General features: G+C 44.9%; 1 protein-coding gene and 1 non-coding gene across 2 annotated transcripts in view; both read left to right on the forward strand.

The window, feature by feature from the left end:
* The first annotated feature begins 11,941 nt into the window (after positions 1–11,941).
* grin2ab (glutamate receptor, ionotropic, N-methyl D-aspartate 2A, b) overlaps positions 11,942–21,518 on the forward strand; it is a 96,610-nt gene continuing 87,033 nt past the window's right edge. The window contains exons 1-2 of the mRNA XM_062388936.1: positions 11,942–12,147; positions 12,768–12,980. Of these exons, the coding sequence (XP_062244920.1) occupies positions 12,130–12,147; positions 12,768–12,980 (231 nt within the window). The 5' untranslated portion in view covers positions 11,942–12,129. The remainder of the gene's footprint in view (positions 12,148–12,767; positions 12,981–21,518) is intronic.
* On the forward strand, positions 14,961–15,042 carry trnal-aag (transfer RNA leucine (anticodon AAG)). Its single transcript has one exon. It is a non-coding gene; the product is annotated as a tRNA-Leu (tRNA).

Consider the following 21,518-nt stretch of genomic DNA (forward strand, 5'->3'; position numbering starts at 1 on the left):
GTGATTGGCAAAACACTAAACACACTTAACATACATTACACAATCTATCATGAAGTCACGTCCTTGCAATACCAAAGCACTGACTGTCAAATTACCACACCGTCCAACCAATTGGTTCAACACAGTCATCAGTCATCATGCTTAATTGTAGACACACCAATCAGGTGTATAAGCACTATAAAAAGCAGCAGGTGAGTTCATCGTTCTTCAAGCACAATGGAAAGAGTCAGAGTAAGACGAGGAGGAGGAGGAGGACGAGGAGAACGAGGACGACGAGGAGAACGAGGAGGACGAGGAGGACGAGGAGAACGAGGAGAACGAGGAGAACGAGGAGGACAAGGAGGAGGAGGAAGGGGAGGAAGAGGAAGAGGAAGAGGAAGACAAGAATGTGCTCAAAGAGGACCGAATCTGACAAATGAGATCCGCGCAACACTGATCAGTCACAACTTACACACACATTTAACTTTATGTCCCTGGTTTTGTGAAGTTACATATTTGTGAAGTTATGAAGTGGCAATACAACTCTTTGTATTTAAAAATAAAAACCTTATTTTAAGCTATAAATCAAGATTCTTTGATATAATCTCTATATAGTATAATATTTTAATGTACTTAAATGACGCGGATCAATAAATACATTTACGTACTCACTGATGCCGTACCTGATATTTCCAGCAGTCTCTGACTCTGATGTCATGAGGTCTCCACTTTGTGACTGTGGTGTTGTGTGAGTCTGGCTCTGTGGAGGCTGGCTCCCTGTCACACTGTCACTTTACTGGCCCAGTGGAATTAAACCCTGTATAATATCTATATTTTGTGTTGTTGGTGAACAGTTGCTGTAAATAAAAGCACATTGTGTTAATATGCTGCTGCTGCAGGTCAGCGACTGGCACTTGTTGCTCTTAGTCATTCTGACCTCTTCCTGCTGGGTTCCCCTGGCTGTGTTTGATCATCAGCTTCATATTTATAAGTTACCTTCTGCTATTCATAGAAACTGCAAAACATATTTAAAATAGAATTTGGAAACATTGACCAGCGATGCACTCAATACCCCCACATCCCCCTCTCTCTCTCTCTCTCTCTCTCTCTCTGTCGTTATCCATCTCTGTCTTTGTGTCTCTTTCTGTCTCTCGATCTCCGTCTCTCTCTATCCATCTCTGTGTCTCTGTCTCCATCTCTCTCCATGTCTCTCTCTCTGTGTCTGTCTCTGTCCATGTCTCTCTCTGTCTGTCTCTCAATTCAATTTCAATTCGACAAGCTTTATTTACATGAACGTTACATTAACCATTATGTTATAATAAGAAGAAAATCACAAAACATATCAACATGAGAAGGAGAGGAAAGAAAAGAAAAAACCATGAAGTAAATGTTAAGTTGGAAACTTTAACTATGGCTGTTTGCTCTTTACATATATATATATATATATATATATATATATATAAATATATATATATGTCTTTCTGGATGTCTCTCTCTCGCTCTCTCTCTCTCTCTCTCTCTCTCTCTCAGCCTGGCTGTCTCTGTCTGTCTTGCTAAGTCTCTCTCTCTCTTTCTGGCTGTCTCCTCTCTCTCTCAGAGGGGGAAAGGTATGGTTCGCTCTGTCTCTCTCTCTGTCTGCCTGTCTGACTCTCTCTCAGCCGGCTATCTCTTTGTCTCTCTCTCTCTTTCTGTCTGTCTCTGTCTGTCTTGCTAAGTCTCTCTCTATCTTTCTGGCTGTCGCTTCTCTCTCTCAGAGGGGGGAAAGGTATGGATCGCTCTCTCTCTCACCCCCCTCTCTCTCTCATCAGGGGGAGGGTTGTGTCTCTCTCTCTCACCCCCTCTCCCTGCTGGCCTTCTGGTCCCAGTTGGGCACTCATGATGGTCAGTCCACCTACGCCTCTAAATGCTGTTGCCAGAAGCAGAATTGCAAAGGCAACAATAATCAGAATCAGAATACAGAGGAGAGATCCCCCATACAAACACACACACACACGTACACACGTGCATGTGACTTCAAGCAAACTAAACACTTAATTGCTGTTTAATTCTGTGTATGTATAACAGCAGTGTTTACCAGCAGTGAGCGCAGCAGTGATTCAGGAACAGGATATGATCAAACTGTCAGAGATCTAACACTGTTAAACCGTTTCTATATATTCAGTTACTATTTATTATTTTATTACCTAAGTTTACGACAGTTGATGTTGTTGAGGCTCAGGTGGGGAGTTTGGAATCCAACTAATGAGCAGGACCAAAGGGTGGAGAGGGATTCTAGAATCAGGTGGGTTTGGAATTGGGACAGGTTGTGACGGTGAGACTAAGACAGAGCAGGGAACAGGTTCACTGATTGGCTGATGCGTCTCTGGTGGGTGTGATAGATAGTGGAAAAAAAGAGGACATGAAAACAAGGGGAAAAGAGGGATGAATGAAGCAGGAGCCACCATCCACCTGTGCAGGATTTGGTTTCTACAACTCTTTGCCTGAAATTTGTTTTAATTTTGATTCCCAGAAATCTTTTCACTGCCATGCTGCGACCAAAAAGAGATCTCTGTAGCTGCTGCCCTGCATTCACATCACTGCCAGACTCTCACCAGTAGTCCCAGTGAATCCCATTCAAACCTCAACACAATCTGCTGGTGACTGAGAGGTATCCTGCTCCTTTTCCTGGTAATTCACTTGCCATATTCCACTCTCGCTGTTCCAGATGCCCAGTCACGCACCTGCCTCCTCTCCCCCGTGGTCTTGAATTCTGCGGCCACATATGCTCTCCTGACAGGACTTGACACACTTTGGCACCGTCCCGGTTTGCCCGTAGGGTCCAGCAGCCGAGGAGAGTCAGTCGAAGGTGGGAGCGTTGGGCTCCACCACTCGGACGTTGGACCTGGACACTGCACGGTGATCCAGGCCCGAGGCTCTGGTGTTTGGCTCCACTCCAAATCCACCTGGAGCATTTTAGTCCCAATTTTGCCATCTGTTAGGCTCCTTTCACACTGACTGACCACCAAGTATTTGCTACTTCACTCTCTTGAGTAGCAGATCACATCATTTGACTTGTTTAAGACATCACGGAACAAAAAACCAGCCCGATGCAGTTAATAGCTGAGTTTGTGTCACTCTACCATGTATGGTAACCTCTGCCAAGGGGTTATATTTCCCCCCAGTCCGTTTGTTTGTTGGTTGGATTGTTTGTTTGTAAGCAAAATTACACAAAAACAACTGAACAGATTTCTAGAAAACTTGCTGGAAGGATGTAATGTTTTTCAATATTTCCCCAGGGTATAATAATGGATCTAGATGAAGAAATCAGGCATATTGAGGGCACTGACATCTATGACTGGTTATTCTGTTTGTCTTCCCCAATTACAGATGTGTCAAAGTTCTTATCCGAACCCAGCCCGACTTGTTGATATCCAATCCCACAAACGATATTGTATAATGCTGTACACAGGCTCTGTGGAAGGAATTAAAACAAGAGTATAAAAGGCCCGAGGATCATTGCTGCCCTGATGTGAACTAAACGGATAATCATATGTGCTCCACATGTACAAACAGACATGAACACCATCTTTCTACATCTTCCACTCTTCCCAGTGAACTCCCCATGCAGACATTATCGTCAAAGATATTGGAGCGGTAATGACTTTAAGAGTGTGACGGCCTATTACAGCCCGTTTGAGGTTTTCTCATGAGTGCGGTGTAACGATGATAATGTCGGCCAGTGGGCATCTTAGTACAAAGTGTCACAGAAGATTACACAGCAGGAGGAAAACACGCTGCTTTCTGTCCCAGTGAGGCCACGTCAATGTGGCCCTCACTCATCGCATTGACCAGACCATATGTGCCGGGAGAATGCTACAGTGTCGCCTTTACAAAGGTCTGTAAGTGTGGGTGTGCGTGTGGGTGTGTTTTGTCTGCATCATTTAGCCACCCAGCTCTCCTCTTCATTGGTCCTCCAGGAGCTGCAGCAGATGAACATTATCCTTAAAAAGCTGCAGTTTCCCCATTCACAAGAATAATATCCCAAAAACCAGACGGCGTGTTTCAACAGAATGGCCAAACAGGGACTGAAACATACAAGTACACAAACAGATGTACACCAGAATACAGGGAACCATTTGAGTCAGTTGATTGTTTAGTTGTTGATGGCTTTGTTGTAATGAAGATCTATTTATCGTGAAGAATTTTAAAGATTTTACTTAAGAGGGCTACTGTCACATCTTGGAAGTGATCAATCTTCACTCACACTGTGGTATGATAAATCGTTTTTTGTTTATCATTTTTGAATATCAAATTGACAATTTCTTTATTACAATTTAGAGTGAGCGTCTGTCCTCTCACCTGAATCCCAATCTCCTTTTCTAAACTGTTAAAATATCTATTCATTAAGCGTAGTCTAAATAGATTGTTGAAAGGGAAATAGTTGAATAATATTTGCTCGTGGATTTCTAAATGTATCTCTTGGCAAAGTCATTTGTTGATTGATTTGTCACTTATTTATTAATTGATCTATTTTTAATTGAGTGGGACATATACCCCAGAGTGCACAAGTGTGCTGTTGGAAAACAAGGGAAAGCATCACATTGCACACACACATGAATTTCAGTTCCCTAAATATTCCTGATATTTATTTCATCACTCCCTGTGAAATTGGGGGAATTGACAGATTTCGTGATGTTGGAGAAAGCGATAAGAAATCCCTTCCCTCTCTCGGATCCACGCCAAAAGTATATTGAAAATCCTTTAATTATTTTTTACGTAATCCTTTCTTTAAAACAAACAAAACCAATGGCCGAGGGGGGAATAGATTTCTCAATCCAATCCTTTGTTCTCGAAATACTCTCTTCAACAATCACTCCCTACAAGAGAACTGTCTCTCTGGTTTCCATTAGCCAAACAAATAAGCCCATTACCTTTTCTCTCCCCCAGATAAGCCAATGACTGATCATTGTTCTCTTTATTAACCCGACGGTCTGATGCCAATTTCCAACCACAGCGTTCCCCACCATCACCAGGAGAAAGTCTCGATCAGCAGTTGGCCGATGGTCAAACCGGGAGTTTGTGTTATTGTCTTTTAAACGATTCATCCCCATTAAGGGCTACTATCCCCACATAAGTCTAATCTAGGTTTAATCAACAACACTGAATTTTTAAACTGCTCTCCTGATTGAAATCGTTACATGTGCTCTTTCTCTCCAGTTTTTTCGAGTTGTTCGATGTTAATGGAAAAAGTGGCACAAGTGTGCTTGTGGCTTTTAAGAGCTCAAGGGGAACCTAAAAATATATCACCGGAGTGGAAGAGTTCAGCTGTAAATATTTTCAGGTACACATGTTCACTCCCAATTCCATCGAGCATCTGACTGAACCTGTGTGCTGACAGTCAAACAGCCTCACCGGCGTTTTACTGGAATGCAAACAGCCGCAGTTTCATCTTTCCACCATAAACAGCTCATAAGCACCGACAAACTTTTCATCACTGAAATAAATCTTGTATGCAGAGGTCATGCAGTCTGTCCTCTTATCAACAAAATCTCAGTTTATCTAGAAATGAACTGTGCTTCAATCTCACAGTCGGCCTTTTGTTATCGGCAGTAAGATAGTTCATGTCCCCTCTGGCTACGCTGATAATAGAAAAGCCATAAAAAGTTACAGCCTCAAGATGAGCTACGTTAAATTGTTCTGTGGACTGAGCCAATTAGTTGGATTTGGCTACTGCCTCCGACATTGAGACGCTCTTCTGCACCAGTTCCTCGACCACAGCGCCCCCAGTACCCGATGTAACACTCCCAGCACCCCAAGAAGTTCCCCCTCTTTATATGCAAAGGGGATTTACTCTGTTGCTTTTTGAGTTCCGAGGTGTTAAATTGGGTACCAGAGTGTGCCCTGGTGCTTTAGGTGCAAATTAACTAACACAGTCTAAAAGTGTACTTCCCCCGGATCGAGGCCATGTCCTTGCAGCGTCTCTACGTGTGCGGTCCCCGTGCTACACCGCAGCATCACAGAAACCATGTGACCTCCGTATCACCACAGCAGGCGTCAACTTGTGCACGCTCGAGTTCATGAAACCTGCAGGTCAGTGCAAGAGTGTTAAAGATACATTTCAACGTTCAGTAATCGGTTTATTTGCTCTGATATAAAAAGTGTTAGATAACAAGATGTAAAGCAGTGTCACCTTAGCACAGTCGATATGAAGGTGGTGTCTGGTTAGTGAAGCACGAAGAAAGGAAGCAAGGGAAACAGCAGACTCGACTATGTCCAGGGCATAGTGATGTTAGGAAGGAGCCACGGTATCGAACTCCCGCCAATTCACTTGCTTGCCCAATTGCAAGTCAGTCTGAGCTGTCAATCATCAAATAACAAATTAAACCCCAAACTTATCAGAAACATGAACACTTATATTTGTGTGTTGTGACCTAACATTAGAAAACATCTTTGGGAAATGTTTTGTTTGACGTGTATCTTTACGGTTGATTCCTCCTTTGCATAGAAGATACACCAGTGTGCACAGCGCCAAGTATTCATAGTTGTGCTTAGACGTGTGTGAGTCGTGCTGCCATTACTCCGCCGAAACGCTAGCAGCGGTAGAGTTTCTATGCTGGTGTTGAGTCTCTTCAGGTTTCTGGTCCGCTTAGTTACAAACTCTGTGTTTACTTCATGTGGCGAGTGTTACTAAGCGGATTTCTTGAAGAAAGCAAAGACAGACATTGTCCTTAATTGTTCCCTCAACTCATTTAAAAAATATTATACTGTCTCTGCCATAAATGCGTCACCTTGATGTGTGACATTTTTGTTGAGGTGCACGTTGGTCCGGCGTAGGGCTCTGTAGGGTTAACTTCTAAGCCTAGGCTCCGACGTAGCTTTGATGCAGAAGCATAAATTTGGCTAAATTTTGTTCCATGCCCCATCCACTCACATGGGGGAGGCAGGGTTTATGGTCTATACTTCAGCCAGCCACCAGGGGGGGATCAAGACAATTTTGCTTCACTTTTGTCTTCTATCTTTATACTACTACTGTCTGTTGTCCAAATGTAAGACAACCTGCCCACCTCCACCTCCACCCAGCTGTGGATCAAAAAAGTGATTCTGATATTTATGCAGATTCAGTTCATCTAATGGTTCATGGTTCTGCTGGGAACCTGAGGGCAGATGATTTTCATCAAGACAGGTCCCAGTAAAGCCTCAGAACTTTATAAACTCTCTCTTGCAATTAATTTAAAATTAATTATTAAGTTATTGACTGACCTTTTCGAGCTAAGGATAATTGCTGATGTAGCCAAGTGAGGAGGACACAGCAGTGCATCACTCGGAGTTAATTGATTTGGCTGCTGCACCCATGAACTTTTCACTTTGATCGGCACTGTGACAGGAAGCAATCACCCGTCGGCTCTCCGGTGATTTACAAAGGCGCCGGCGAAGTTGAATGGCGCGATGAAGCCGCCAGGGTAGATTGATCAGGATCATCCTAAAGCTCGCAAGAGATCCAAAGCACAGCACACTGCCCCTGTCTGGCAGCAGGAAGCAGTGCCGTCTGTGGGAGAGCTCATTCCAGGTCACCCACTCTCTGTGGGCGAGAAAACCAGAGAGGGTGGAGTGTTCCAAGGGAGAGAAAGAGAGAGGGATGGAGAGATGGAGGGGGGGAGAGAAAAAAAAGCCAACGATAGAGAGTAAATATATCTATAACTCAGTAAATGCCAGCTTTCACACTGTTCTGCTCCAGATAGAGAGCCCTGAATATATATCTTATTTTGTTGCCATTTATTGACGGAGTGATTCATTTCCTGAGTCTATATAAAGCCGTGTACTGTAGCTACAATGCCTGCGTGTCTTTGCCGTGGCATTGGCATCGGGCTGAGGAGGAAGAAGAAAAAAAAAGAGAACCCCTTGAAGAAGAGTCACGATGGTTGTATGAAAGACGGCAATGTGTTTTGTGGGCTTGCCTCGCCTCTGAGCTCATCACACACTAATTAGGCAGAACGCAGCCCACCTACCTTCTTCACCAAACCAGCTTTACTTCCAGCTGCATAGAAACACTGCGAGTGAATCATCGCACTTTTGTGTTTGCCCGTCACTCAGCTGCATCAGATAAGACTGTCAGATAAGATCCAGTGTGAGCTGGTGTGCGCAAGAGGATTTAACAAAAACTGGACAAAACTGCAAAAGAAAGAAGAAGAAGAAGAAGAAGAAGAAGAAGCTGTTCTTAAAAACACTCACACTCCAATAGTAAAAACACAACTATGAAAGTGTGCCACCAGGTACCAAACAATGTGTTGTGTTGTGTTTTTCTTACTAAAGAGATTTTTAAACCAAGTTGACAGTTGTAGGTCTGTTGTTGGACTGTGTGTTTGTTTGTTAGCCGCAGAGCTAATTAGCAGTGGGTGCTTTCAATCACTTCCATGCAGATGGCTGCAGCCGGGTGGCGTGTGAATGAGCGGCTGCATCTTGGCAGCAGTGAGCGTGGCCACTTGTTTATGAATGGGGGGGGGGTAAACTCTGTATTTAGGTTGTGCCGTAACAAAAGTGGTAACACTCGGAAGAAGTCAGTTACCATGGATACAAAAATCAAAAAAAATGTTTAGGCCTTGTGTAATCGTTTTCCCTGTAATTTACTTATCTATTTATTCATGTTTTTATTTATTTGAGTTTGTTTGGGAGCCTTCCAGCTGGTTTCATACTTGGAGTTTCTTTAATTGGACTCTTCCTTCCTTCCTTCCTTCCTTCCTTCCTTCCTTCCTTCCTTCCTTCCGTCTGATTCATTCGAGGAACATTGGCGCCCTGGGCTTCGGCTATTAGGCAAACAACGTAAGTGAAGTGAGCTTTTGTCTTCAATAATTATACAGAGTAATAACAGAATCTTCAGCTGACGCACTACAAGGCAATAATGGCTCTCCCCTTGTTTTTCATATTTCATAATCACACACTTGAATGAGCTATTAGCAAGGGCCTCGTGAAAATTAATCAGACAGACGAAATGAAGAGGCAGAAGTGCGATTGGCTCGTCCGGGCGTTCGGCTGCTCCGAGTCAGGTTTTGTGTCCAGACTCGTCTCATGGCTCGGTAACTTCACTTCATTGTGCTTCTGAAAGATGCATGACGCCTGAGCCCGGCAGTTATAAAACAGTTCAAATAACAGGGACATATGTTCACACAATTCCAGCACTTTTGACTCACCCCCGCACCACCACCCCACCCCACCCCACCCCACTGCTTAAACAGCGACAACTGTCTGCAGACAGGACGGGGCTGACTCACCATATACAGTGCAAGTGTTGTGCTGGTGTGCACGGGGGCTGAGTGCATTATACTATATGAGAATGGGAGACTCTAACGTCTGTGTGCATGCAGGATCCTGAAAAAGGTCACGTCCCTGAAATGACTGTAGGGAGGTCTCCAGGCATGCACAACCTTGAATGAGATTATACTCAGCCAAAAGGACGGCTTTCAAAATCCTATGTGTGGTGGCCCGCATGCATGAACATATGATTTTTATATCCTTGGCAACAGCTTAATGTTTAAATATAGAACAGGAGAAGCTTAGCATTATCTTACCGGGGTTAATTTTTGGTTAACAGACTAAAAGTGAAAAAAGCCAGCGATAATGGCGTCGCACAGCGTTCTCCTCGGTTCCCAATAGGGTGTCCTGAGTCCGACTGGTCCCAACAGGATGCCTGTAATGGGAAGATGGCAGGAGGAGATGGCGGGCGGGTGGGTGGGTGGGACGGTATATGAAAGAAACGCACAGCTATTATATTTGGAACCCCAGGAATTGTTCTTTCTCTCAAAAGAAAAGTAGACCATCATCCACTCTTCCTGTGGTCCTTCTCCCTCTCTTTTATGTCCACGTTATGCAATCGTCTGTTTCTTTTATTCAAAGCCTGGAAGGCTCGGGCTCTGACGGAGGAGGATGGAGGACCTCAACAGGTGAAGATTCTTTATTCCAGGGCTGGATGAGGAGGAGGAGGTGGAGGAAGAAGAAGAGGAGGAGGAGGAGGAGGAGAATAGTGAAGTTCTTTTAATAATAAGCCATCTGATCTGCTCACAATGCCCTATGAGTGCAACTCATGCTCCTGACAGCCGGTCCTAGTGGATCCTTGGCCCCATGCTTTCATGACCCATGCAGCGTCTCCACCATCTGTCTGCAGTGGTACTCCAAGGCAGCACTCAGAGGGAGAAGCAGGGGGTGGGGGGGGGGGGGGGGTGTCAGCTCTCCCTGAAGACCCCCTGTGCTGCAGTTTTGATCTGCTAATTATGTTTAACTGAGGCTGTGTAATTCTCTAAAATTCCTCTTATCTCCGACCAAGTAGATTTTAACAAACTCTGGTGCAGACAGAGAGAATATGACACATCATCATCCTCTTCATCCTCTTAATCCTCTTCATCCTCCTCCTCCTCATCATCCTCATCCTCATCCTCTTCATCATCATCATCCTCATCCTCATCCTCATCCTCATCCTCATCATCTTCATCATCCTGCTCATCCTCCTCCTCATCATCAGCACCAGAATCGTCTCATTGCTGTAGTAATTTCGAAGGGACCAGTGTTTTAAATCGGGGGGAGGGGGGGGGGGTTCTGTTTGTGTGTGTCTGTTTGTGTATGTGTGTAGATTGTGTCCCAGCAGTTGAGGCGGATATTGAAATGTTTTATCAGTTGTGCGCAGCAGCGGAGGCTCTGATGAGCGGAGGCGCGACGCGGCGACTTGTTTGACGCCGAGACAGTCGTCACACAAACAGACACACACACACACGATCTCTCTCTCTCTCTCAAACATACACACACATAGGGAGAGAGAGGGGGGTGCCTGCACAATAGCGCGCACGCGGTCTCCCTATTCGGCGAGATGGAACCAGGCAGGTGATGCCATAACCGACGGATGGTTTTGTGCGCCATATCTCTCTCATGCGTCTTTTCTCTTTTTGGATGAGACGCGCCAGCACAGACGCAGAGGAACCCCGGCGGTGACAGACGAAGAGGACACGTCAGTTTTTAACGAGCTGTGAAGTTGGGGGTCGCTTTTCTCTTTGAGGGGGTGAAGGGCACAGACATGGCGCGCAACCTTCCTCCAACTGAATCTTTTAGATTTTTTGAAATGACAGGATGAAGTCACACAAGTCTGCACCCCTGTCACCACTACCCCCACTCCGTCACCACCCTCTCCTCCCAGTTGGGCCCCGGTGCACATATGTTTAATTAACCAGGCTGATGTGTGAGTACCTTCAGCCAGCGAGGCGTGGGCGGGCGGGCTGCGGGGTAAAGAGGCTGCTGCTGCTGGAGGATCTCTCCTGATTCCTCTGCCTGCACCGGGGCAGCCGCTCGGTCTAACCGGAGCATCACTGACACACGCACACACACGCACGCACACAAAAACAACAACTCGACCTGCGTTTAAAGTTGTTCCCAATTGTTTCTGGTTATTTTTCTGAAGGGGAAGCGCGGAGCTCAGTGCGCGTCAGGGAGGACTGCACGAGTGAGGATAGAGAGAGAGGGAGAGAGGAGAGAGAGAGAGAGAGGGAGTGTGTGTTGATGCATGTTCGTGTGTTATTTGTGACGGAATCCCCCCTTCGGTCTCTAAGAATCCGTGAGGAAGAGGAAGAGGAGGGCAGGAGAAGAAGAGGAGGAGGAGGAGGAGGAGGCGCGCGGACCTGTCCACGAGCCCAGCTCACTGCGGAACGCGCGGGGCTGCTGCCGCTGGAGAATCCGAACCCACGGTTCCTCTGGATTCTAGAATCGCACTGATCCCCCCCTGCCCCCCCATTCATCGCAAGGCTACGGGATTTTTTAATTTTATATTTCTTTACCCCCCCCCCCCCTCCATTCTTCTTGTCTCTGTCTCCATCGTTCAACGGACGGTGTGTGACAGCTTCACCGGGAGGAATACTCTTACCCATCTACCGGGGGAGAGGTGCCTCTGCTGCTGCTGGTGCTGCCGGTGGAGGGGGAGCTCTTCGGGGGCAGACAGGTGGATTTATCCGTGTGCTGCTGCTGGTGCTGCTGCTGGTGTGTGGTCTTTCCCTGTATTTTTTTTTGGGAGGGGGGGGATTGGATGGATGGATTAATCTGACGGAGGAGAGTGGTATGTGACTCCCACTCCTCCCCGGCCGAGGGCACCCGAATGGAGTAACAGGCTGCAATGTCATCTCCACCTGGCCGCCTGGAGAGATGTGTCACGGGAATGGGGTGAGTTAATATCAGTCGTGGTGTCATCGTTTATTTTAATTTTATTATATTCACTTGAACTCCTCTCCTCCCGCGCGCCACACGCACACACGCGCGCACTCATATCAAAGTGGAGCAGTGGCGGCAGGTCTGTGCTTCCTCCGCGCGTTCGAGTCCCCGACACACAACCTGCTGCATGTCCTACATTCACGAGTCCGGTGCCGGGGAGAGGAGCGTGAGGGGAATATTTACCGGGAGCCACAGGCTGTTTTCAACGCTCCCCCACTCTCTCTCTCTCTCTCTCTCTCTCTCCCTCTCACAACACACACACACACTCTCTCTCTCTGACACACACGCACACACGCACAGAATATCCTATCTACTAATTTATCTTACTCGTGGTCCCATTCCAAGAATTGAACTTGTGATTTCATGACATGCTCTCCATCCAATAAACCCGTGCATCTCCATAGAAGAGGGGGACACCCACACAAACACACACACACACAGTTTTAATGAGGAATATAACCACACCGGGCATCAGCCTGTGAAAGACGCGCATCCTCGAATTCAACAAGTCTGCGCCTTTTGTCGAGCCGAACCCACTAACGGGCTCGTTGTGTGTCTCCCTTGTGTTGCAGATCAAGTTTGAACACTTTTCCTCTGGTTTCATTGACGCAGTGAGAAGGAACAGAAATGCCAGTGAGCAGCGGACAGGTCACGGTGGCTGCGCGCACGGGCGCACGCACCGCGGCACCAGAGCGCAGCATTCGTTCTCGCACGGACTCCGCAGAAGAAGGCGCAAAACCCCCGCCACCGCAAACCCGCAGCTGCCGCGCTTTGTGACACCGAAGGTAAGGACCGCGATTGGTGACGGAGATCAGGGGGGGAAGGAGGAGGAGGAGGAGGAAGAGAAGGAGGGGGAGGAGGAGGAGGAGGAAGAGGACGCGCAGTCAGAGTCTCAGAGCGGCTCAGACATGGTGCCACCGTGCGACGCTAAGCGGCGCTGTTGCATCACATTCTTCCACTGCTGCTGATGAGAGGAGAGGGAGATCGAGAGAGAGAGAGATAGAGAGAGAGAGAGAGCGATAGAGAGATAGAGAGAGAGAGAGAGAGAGAGAGGCCCTGTAATGAATTCATATCTCAAATTACGGTTTTCAGGCTTTGAATGCAGTCACGTTGTAGAAACACATTTTCTTCCGTTTCCCTCCCGCTGCCCTTGCCAAGTCTGACACACCAAGTGTCTTCTCCTCCTCTCAGGGACGAGGAAGCCATCGCACACACGTGCACACACACATGCACACACATGCAAAGATGCTACACCAGGGGGCAACTATAAGAGTCTGACTTTATCGGAGCAGGATATATGACCGAATAAATAACCCATAATGCCATAAGTCTCCATCAGACTAATTATCCCAGGTTGCGGAGCGGTGCCCTCATTTCTACATGCTGAGTATTGTGTGTGTGTGTGTGTGTTGCTTCCATCATGATCATTTCTGGCAAATTATCATTCACTCCATACAAGACTCATTGTGGTGTAGTCGGGGACCGGGGAGGGAGACTGATGATGTGCTCAGCAGTAGCCTATTTTCATGAATAGTGGGATGACACAAAAGGAGATCAACTCTGTAGGGCATAAACTCAGCAGAGTGGGGAGCAGTGAGTGTCTGGAGCTGTTGCTATCTTCATTAATATAAATATCTTGTGCGAGGCTGCAAGGAATTCTGGGTGTGATGTCATAATACCTTTTTAAACCTTCAAAGTACAGGCCCACTTTTTCTCAGCCCGGAGAGCGTTTCCCCTTCATGTCGGCGGTTCCTCACACGTTCTCATCTCCAACCGTCTCCTGTTAAACAGCTACACCATCAAAAGCTAACCAGCAAAAGCAAGAAAAGCTGAAAATACTCAGTGGTGTGATAGACACGATATTCTCAGTCCCATCCTTTGACTCCAGCATGAAATTACATGTCGAGATGCGTCTCAGCGATCTGCTTACCGAACCAGCTCCATCGTTGGCACCGTAGATCAGAACTCATCGTTTCACAGCAGCTCGTCTGAAATGAAACTCCGCTCTGTTTTCTCTGCAGGTAAAGCTATTTAATCCCCGACTTCAAATGTGTTGTTGGCATCCTGTTGCGCTGCCTTTAACAGGATGGCCCTCTCGGGATTATTTTCTGATGGCTCCTAAGTGAAACCGGTTGATATTCGCATCACCGACGTTAACATCCTGTTTTGTAACGTAGATCTAAAAGACTTCCTTTCCCACCTCTGTGCTAAATTCATTTCTTCCCTCTGTAGAAACATTTTTTGAAAAGTGGTTTCTTGCAGAGAAAGGGCATCAAAAGGTGAGCGCCGTATCACGTCCTGGGTAGTGCTTTGGTTTTTTAATAGCGTGCATGACATTCCTTTGGCTGCAGCCCCACAATTAGCCAAAAATCTAGATATGCCTGCAGGCTGGGGGGAAACGTTCAGGGTGCAATCGGGCAGAAGTCTCAATATTTTCATGGAAGATACATGGAGAGTTCTTTTACTGGGATCCAAAAGTAGCGCAATTATATCACAGGGGCAGATCCAGGGGTGAGGCCAGGGGGGGGGAGGGCACTGGCCCAAGCAACAACCCGATTGGCCCCTGCAGTCCCCTGTCCTGCCAGTAGTCGAAGTATATTATTTAATTTGTATTTTCTAAGCTAATAGTAAACAAGGAATGACTTAAATGTGCTTGGATGTTGGACACGTACTTGCAGACTGTGTGTAAAGTGTGGCACCTTTCAATCGCTGTTATAACAGATCATCAGTACAATACTGCAATCCTTAAATGATAGGCATAACAGGGTAGTGTGGCCGAGCGGTCTAAGGCGCTGGATTAAGGCTCCAGTCTCTTCGGAGGCGTGGGTTCAAATCCCACCACTGCCAGGCTTTACTTTGTTCTTCCAGGTTAAATGCCACTTTGGATAAAAGTGTCATCTAAATGAAATGCTGAAATACAATATTTTCAGCTGTTTATTCTTCCATAACTAGACGAGTTAACTTGTGTAACTCGGTCACACACACAAGAATAATCTATTCCCCATATCCTCTTTTTTTCTTCTTTGCCTCCATTTCCATGAACAAATACAGGATCTTAGGAATAAACACGCAAGATTTCAACCTGGAGCTTATGAGGAATAATTAAAGGAACAGCCAAAGACCCTGTGGGTGGAACTTGTACCTTCCTGCCCTGTGTTGTAGCTGGTATTTGTCCTGAGGGAGTTATTGACGTATCCCGCGATAAGAGCTACAGCGAATAATTCCCTTATCTGCGCTGTGTTTTTTGGTTTCGGAGCTCGCTATCCAAGAAGTTGACAAACAACAGAAAATAGAAAAAGGGTTTCCTGTGATGAGGCTCTGCCTGGAGCGTTGAGGCAAACAACACCACGTGCAGCCACTGAGCCCGTGGCCTGGCCTTTAGCCGTCATCTGCCGAGCGGGACTTTACTTTACTAAACCCGCTGCCATGCCACTGTGTCAGAAGGTTTTTGTCTTGAGAGCATCCAGCGCAAAGATTGGTCCACGTTTGACTCTCCAAGTGGAATTCAAGCCTGTTTCTCGCTCGCTGTCAGAGGAATGTAAAAATGAAAAACAAACAGAAGTGCCCTCACAGCGGCCGCCCTCATACGTACATCACAGGTCACGTGCTGCTCACACGAGCCCTGATGACTGTTTTCATTGTTCCTGTTCCTCGCAATTACCAGCGTGAAGGACTGACTGACATATGATAACGACTCATTTGACCCCTGCTGATCCTCGGTATATCGATGTGATGGTGCCGTCTCATACACGAGTTAATAACCCCAGAAGCCTCTTCTGAACGTGCTCTGTTTAATCATTTAATCAAAACACTGTCGGTGGGCTCATTTAATGGGTTAGTCAGCCACAGTGATTTTAAGCAGGGTTTGACTAATTTAGGCTTTTGAACTGGTATTTTCAGAATGGGGTCGATGCTTTGAATGTGTGAATTTGACCGTTTTCGTACAGTAAAAAACACGAGAGCTCGTTTTCTGAATATTGAAGTGAACCCTCCAAAGATTTCACTGTAGAAATGATAGGAAAAGATGCTGCATTCATAAATATACGATTTCTGTAACTCCATCCCAGTGTGTGTTCGAGCTGCAGCAAACATTCACACTTCATCAATAGTCCGACATGCACGTGAGCCTGTGACTGAATGTTTACAGCTGCACCTTCATTGTTTTCATCTGCTTCAGATTCCAGATAAGTCTCATGCAGTTCCAGCCCACTTTTCCCCTAAAACTTCCCTGATAGGATTTACCTAATCCTGTTGGAATAAAATCGGAAAATTGGGGTGTTTCTTTTTTTAAAAGCGAGAAATAATAATTGTCATCGCTCAGGCTAGGATTTGGATTTAGGAAATCAAATCCGACTTTTAATCAATCTCTAAACTTGTGTCTGTGTTTTTCACGGCTCCAAGGCACGATAGTTTAGATGCCGAAAATCAGGATAATCTTGATCCTGCTTGAGAGGTAGTTACAGGGATGGGGGGGGGGTTAGAGACATGACAGGCATAATGGAGCAGGAACCACCTTTACTCTTTCCATCAGTAAATCTGCCACAACAGTCGCTCTCTCCTAACGCCATTGTTACAAATGCAGAGACCAGTCCATGAAATGGCCCTTTTGAACCTTTTATTTTTCAAATGAATAGCTTTGAATTCACGCTGCTATGAGGCTGTGTTCTTTCCTTCAAAGTGACATGTTGAAGAATAAAGTTTTGAAAGATGTCGGCCATTCACGGACTCCCTAAATATTGCCTGTAGGATATTATTCACTGTACAGTAAAGTGGGAGTAAAGAAAACTCTTTTATACCCTTTCTCACTTTCTTCACACAAATCTTTTCTCACCGAGCAGAAGGAAGCTATTGACAGCATCATTTATTCAGGAGAGGCTAGATAGACTTTAAATGAATGTTGAGTAATTCATGAGTTTGCTTGAGACCTGCAGTCCTTGTCTATCCCCTCCTAACAATGTCATACGCAGGTGTACAACAACCGAAGTCATATTGACAACAAACTGAACTAGGACTTGGGATCATGTCTAATAAATCATTATTAAAGCTGCATCAACTGAGTTCTTTTATTTGGCCACTTGACAGTAACGCAACAAGCTGTAAACACAACACTGACAAATTATCACCTCGTAAAGTCGAATCGGTAAATGTGTCAGCAAGCGATTGGTTATTTACACTTTCAGGCCTCAAACAACAGTGGATTCAATAGCTTCGCCAAAAGAGGTTTTCACCGCTTCATTTGTCGGCTTGCTGGTTGGTTGATTTGTTTTTTCAGTGCTATCATTTAGAAACTGCTGGATGGGTTTCTACAAAACTTGGTGGTGGGATGCAGAACGGGTCCAAATTGCAGGAACCGGTTCGATTTTGGCGCAGATCAGGATCAAGGGGTGAATCTTAAACATTCTTAATATTGCAAAGTGCTTTTTTAAGTATTTCCACTGATTTCCTAAAAGTAAAAATGTATTTATCTTGACAGAAGAAAGTCATGATTGTAATTTTGTGCAGCTTGATTGGATTTAAGGAGACGGTTCAGCCTTAGCAGAGGTTTTTTGGTTCAGCAGGATGTCTCAACAACGGCTAACCAGATTTCCACGAAACTTTGCCGAAGGATGGAACACGGGCCAAGAAAGAGCCCATTAAATTTCGGTGCAGATCCTGATATTTTTCTTTCAATCGTTTTCTTTAACGTTGTGAAAGAGGGCTTTGATTTACCCGGATATCTGAGTGTGTGTTTTTTGGTGCAGATCCGTAAAGAATCCAGATCTAGCGGCTGTAAACGTGGTTTTCTTTAGGGAACTGTTGGGCTTTGGTAGTGGTAAATGCTCTACTCTGTGCTATTGTAGTTTTTAGATTAGATTCAACTTTATTGTCTTTGTGCAAAGTACAAGTACAACACTAATGAAATACACTTTGTATCTACCGGGAAGTGAAATGGTTGTATTTTTACTGTCACACATTGGGTTTATTCGAGCTATTTCACTTAAAACATCTGCTCCTGTTGGAAATGAGATTGACAAAAGCTACTGAGTATGAACCCCAAAAAGTTAACTTGCAGACTTTATAAACCAGAACAATGACCAGGAATCTAAAGGACTCCACAGAGCTGAGAGAAACTGCTTCACCTTTATGGTTCACGGGGTAATTTGATCCATAATTAATGTTTAAGTGTTGATTAGTGCAGCTTTAAAAACCTCTGTGAAGGAAATGCAGCCTTGATGTTGGCAGTCAGCGGTCATTGTTCCAAATGAGAGACACGAAGATGTGCTTCGGCTTTGATGTCAGTGTTCATCTTTCAGTTGGAAGCTTCAGGCTTTTAAGATGGTGGATGTTTAGTTTTGGACCGTAGCGCCCCCCCACTGAGTCCATTTGAATACTGTGCTTTTGAATTAGCTTGATTAGTATCAAGCACAACATGTGGCGTTGAGAGCGAGAACATTCCTGGCGTCCTAGGAGGCTTAGTTGTTACCTTAAATGATGCCACTTGCACATTGTCAGTCTGAGGGGTTTCTCCAAGCTCACAAAGAGGCTTAGGGAGGTGTGTGTGTGTGCGTGTGTGTGTGAGAGAGTGTGGCCAGACTGGTCTCGACTTCTTGGTCCACTTAACACCCAAAGAACCCATATTCCAATTTTCTGCTTGCCCAGACAACAGGTTGTATTTCAGACTGGTTTAACACTGTCCTAGTTAAGACTTTCTTGAGCTTTTAAAACCCAATTTGATCAAGTTCTCCACGGCTGAGACGAACCAAAAGGTCATATAAATGTATCCGTGATATTAAACCACTTTTTTTCCCCTCCATCTCCAAAAGGGAATGATTGCACGAGGTCTCACTGATTCCGTGAAAAAGATGGTTCCCACTCCCGTGAATCCACGTCGTGCATAAGTTACGTCACAATTAGCCCCATGTGTTACTGAGATGATTAACACGCTTTCTCTTCAGTGAATCATTGTTATGCCAGAGGACAGTTGCGTAGTCTTTAAGCAGTGGAACTATAGCACTGCACAATCCTGCTCCACTGTCACACCGTCGTTCCACTGGCAGGGATCCGAAGGTGTGAAAAGAATAGTCTTTGTAATTCTCTTGATGAGCCGGCAGCCACGTTGTGAAGGAGGAAGTCAGGTACTGTGCGCTCGGTGCTAACGATGGCAAGGATGTAAAGTCAGCACTCGTACTGAATCGCCTGAATTGTCAGACCCTGTCTAAGGCCTTTTTTGGATCTTTTATTATCCCGAGTTTATTTTATTATCTGATTCCTTGTCTGTGTCTTGGATGTTTGACTTCCTGTCTGTGTCTATTTCCTCACTTTTGTGATCATCTATCCGCCCCTGATGTGTTTCAGCTGTTTCCAGTTATCCTAGTCTGTCTTGTGTGTTTAGTCTCTGTGCCCTTTCTATCCTCTTTCGTTTGTTCGTCTCTCCAGTCTCACCTTGGGGCCTCAGCTCAGCTCCTTGGTGCTCCCTGAGTATTCTTCAGTGTGGACTATTGTGTTTGCCTGTTTGCCTGGCAACCTACCGCTCATTAAATCATCTTTATAGCACCTATCTGCCTTTATCGAGAATCTGCATTGAGGGTCCAGGGAAATTGATTAAATAAAAAAAAGTGTTGTTGAATGACCTGAATGTTTGAGTGAATCTAACGGCTTCAGTTCTTCTTTTTTTAGCTTTCTTTGAGTAAGTTGAAGACTTAGAGTTACAGGTTCCACGAACATGTTGGCTAAGGTAACGCACCTTTACGCTGTTTGCCTCGCGCCAATAAACCGAACAACATGTTAGCTAGAGTGAGCTTAATGCTAGCGAGCACACGTTTAGCTTAGCTGTTGACCAAAGGACCTATTGAAGGTTAAATGTTCAAGGATCATGCCGGCCAACAACAAAAAATTAAATGCAACTTTCTGACACCCTTAACTGTAAATGCATAGGTTCACTTTCATACAAGCTGCATTTCTTAAATTATCATCAAGTTTTGAGCCTATTTAGTTAAAACCCTGCTCAGTGCTGCAGTCAAAGTGTAATAATTTATTTTAAATGGAAGACGATTTAATTGGTGCTAAATCAAGGTCGACCAACACGTTAACTCACTTGTTCCACTGAAAGTTGCGAACTTTATATCGTATATTGATATATATATATAAATATATCCCTTTTTGGGCTGGTTTATTGTTTTTTTAGTTTCATCTTGTTTCGATTCTGTGATTTTGAGAAGGTTCCCAGCAACAGTCCAGGTCAGAGGGAAGTGATGTGTTGTGTTGCGTTGCCAGGTTTTTCCTTTTGCTGAGGAAGGATTCCTTGTTAGCTTTTTATGTCGGGCCAATGATTTTGTTATAATTAAGAATAAGAAGGTACGAAATGTCCCATGTGCATTAAGGCTTAATTAGAGATCTAACACAGATGTTAACATGCACTCCTCCCCTTGTTTCGTTGGAAGAGCCATGTTTGCTTATGTACATCTGTGGGTCTTTCATGTCAGGGTCATGTCTTTACCTCACTGTACCTCACCTTATGCAAATTTGATTCAAAATACAATACTTTAATGAGTTAGTTGCAAATACCTTCTCCACTTACACTCATTGATACCACACAGTGTACATACAGATGTGCACACTGAAGCACCTGTTCATTAGAACATCGGGGGGCGAGGTGTTTGAGCTTGTTTTCTCCAAAAAAGAAATGCTGTCAAAATTAAGCTGTTTTATACTTTATTGATCTGGTGAATGTCAACCACCCTTTAATCTCTTCTCATTTAGACTCGCTGGAGTAATGTTCTTCAGCTCAGTCAAAGGTCTCTCTCCTGCCTCTAGTTTGTACAAACACAGCACCTGGGAGACCTCCTCCGGCACCGACTCTGCTTTCATCGATTCTGCTGTTGATTTTTTCTTTGCGGGTTATTTGTCTGTTTGAGACACACAGTGTAACTGTGGTCTGAAAAGTGCTATATAATAATGATTAGTTCTGTAATTATCTAATTGTAGATCAACCGGTAAATCTGTAATGCATTTTTTATATAAAGCCCCAGCCTCAATTTTAACGACGCACAGGGGTGATAAAGCACATTTTCATTCTCGCATCCCAGTGCACAGATTTCCATCTGGAGATTCACAATGATTGTTATAAATTAATAAATTAAACTCATAAACCTACAATCTGTGTAGCTGGTTTCACATTTTTAAACACATTTGCATTCCAGTAAATCCCCTGTAATATAACAGGATAATCAATAACTGTGGAGCATGACAATCCTGAAAGCTAAAAATAACATTTAATGAGTCAGATTAAGGAGCCTGTGATCATCTGGAATATTAAACAACTTGACACATACACAGCAAACATC

Source organism: Platichthys flesus, chromosome 5 (genome assembly GCF_949316205.1).
Source record: "Platichthys flesus chromosome 5, fPlaFle2.1, whole genome shotgun sequence".
Classification (NCBI taxonomy): Eukaryota; Metazoa; Chordata; class Actinopteri; order Pleuronectiformes; family Pleuronectidae; genus Platichthys; species Platichthys flesus.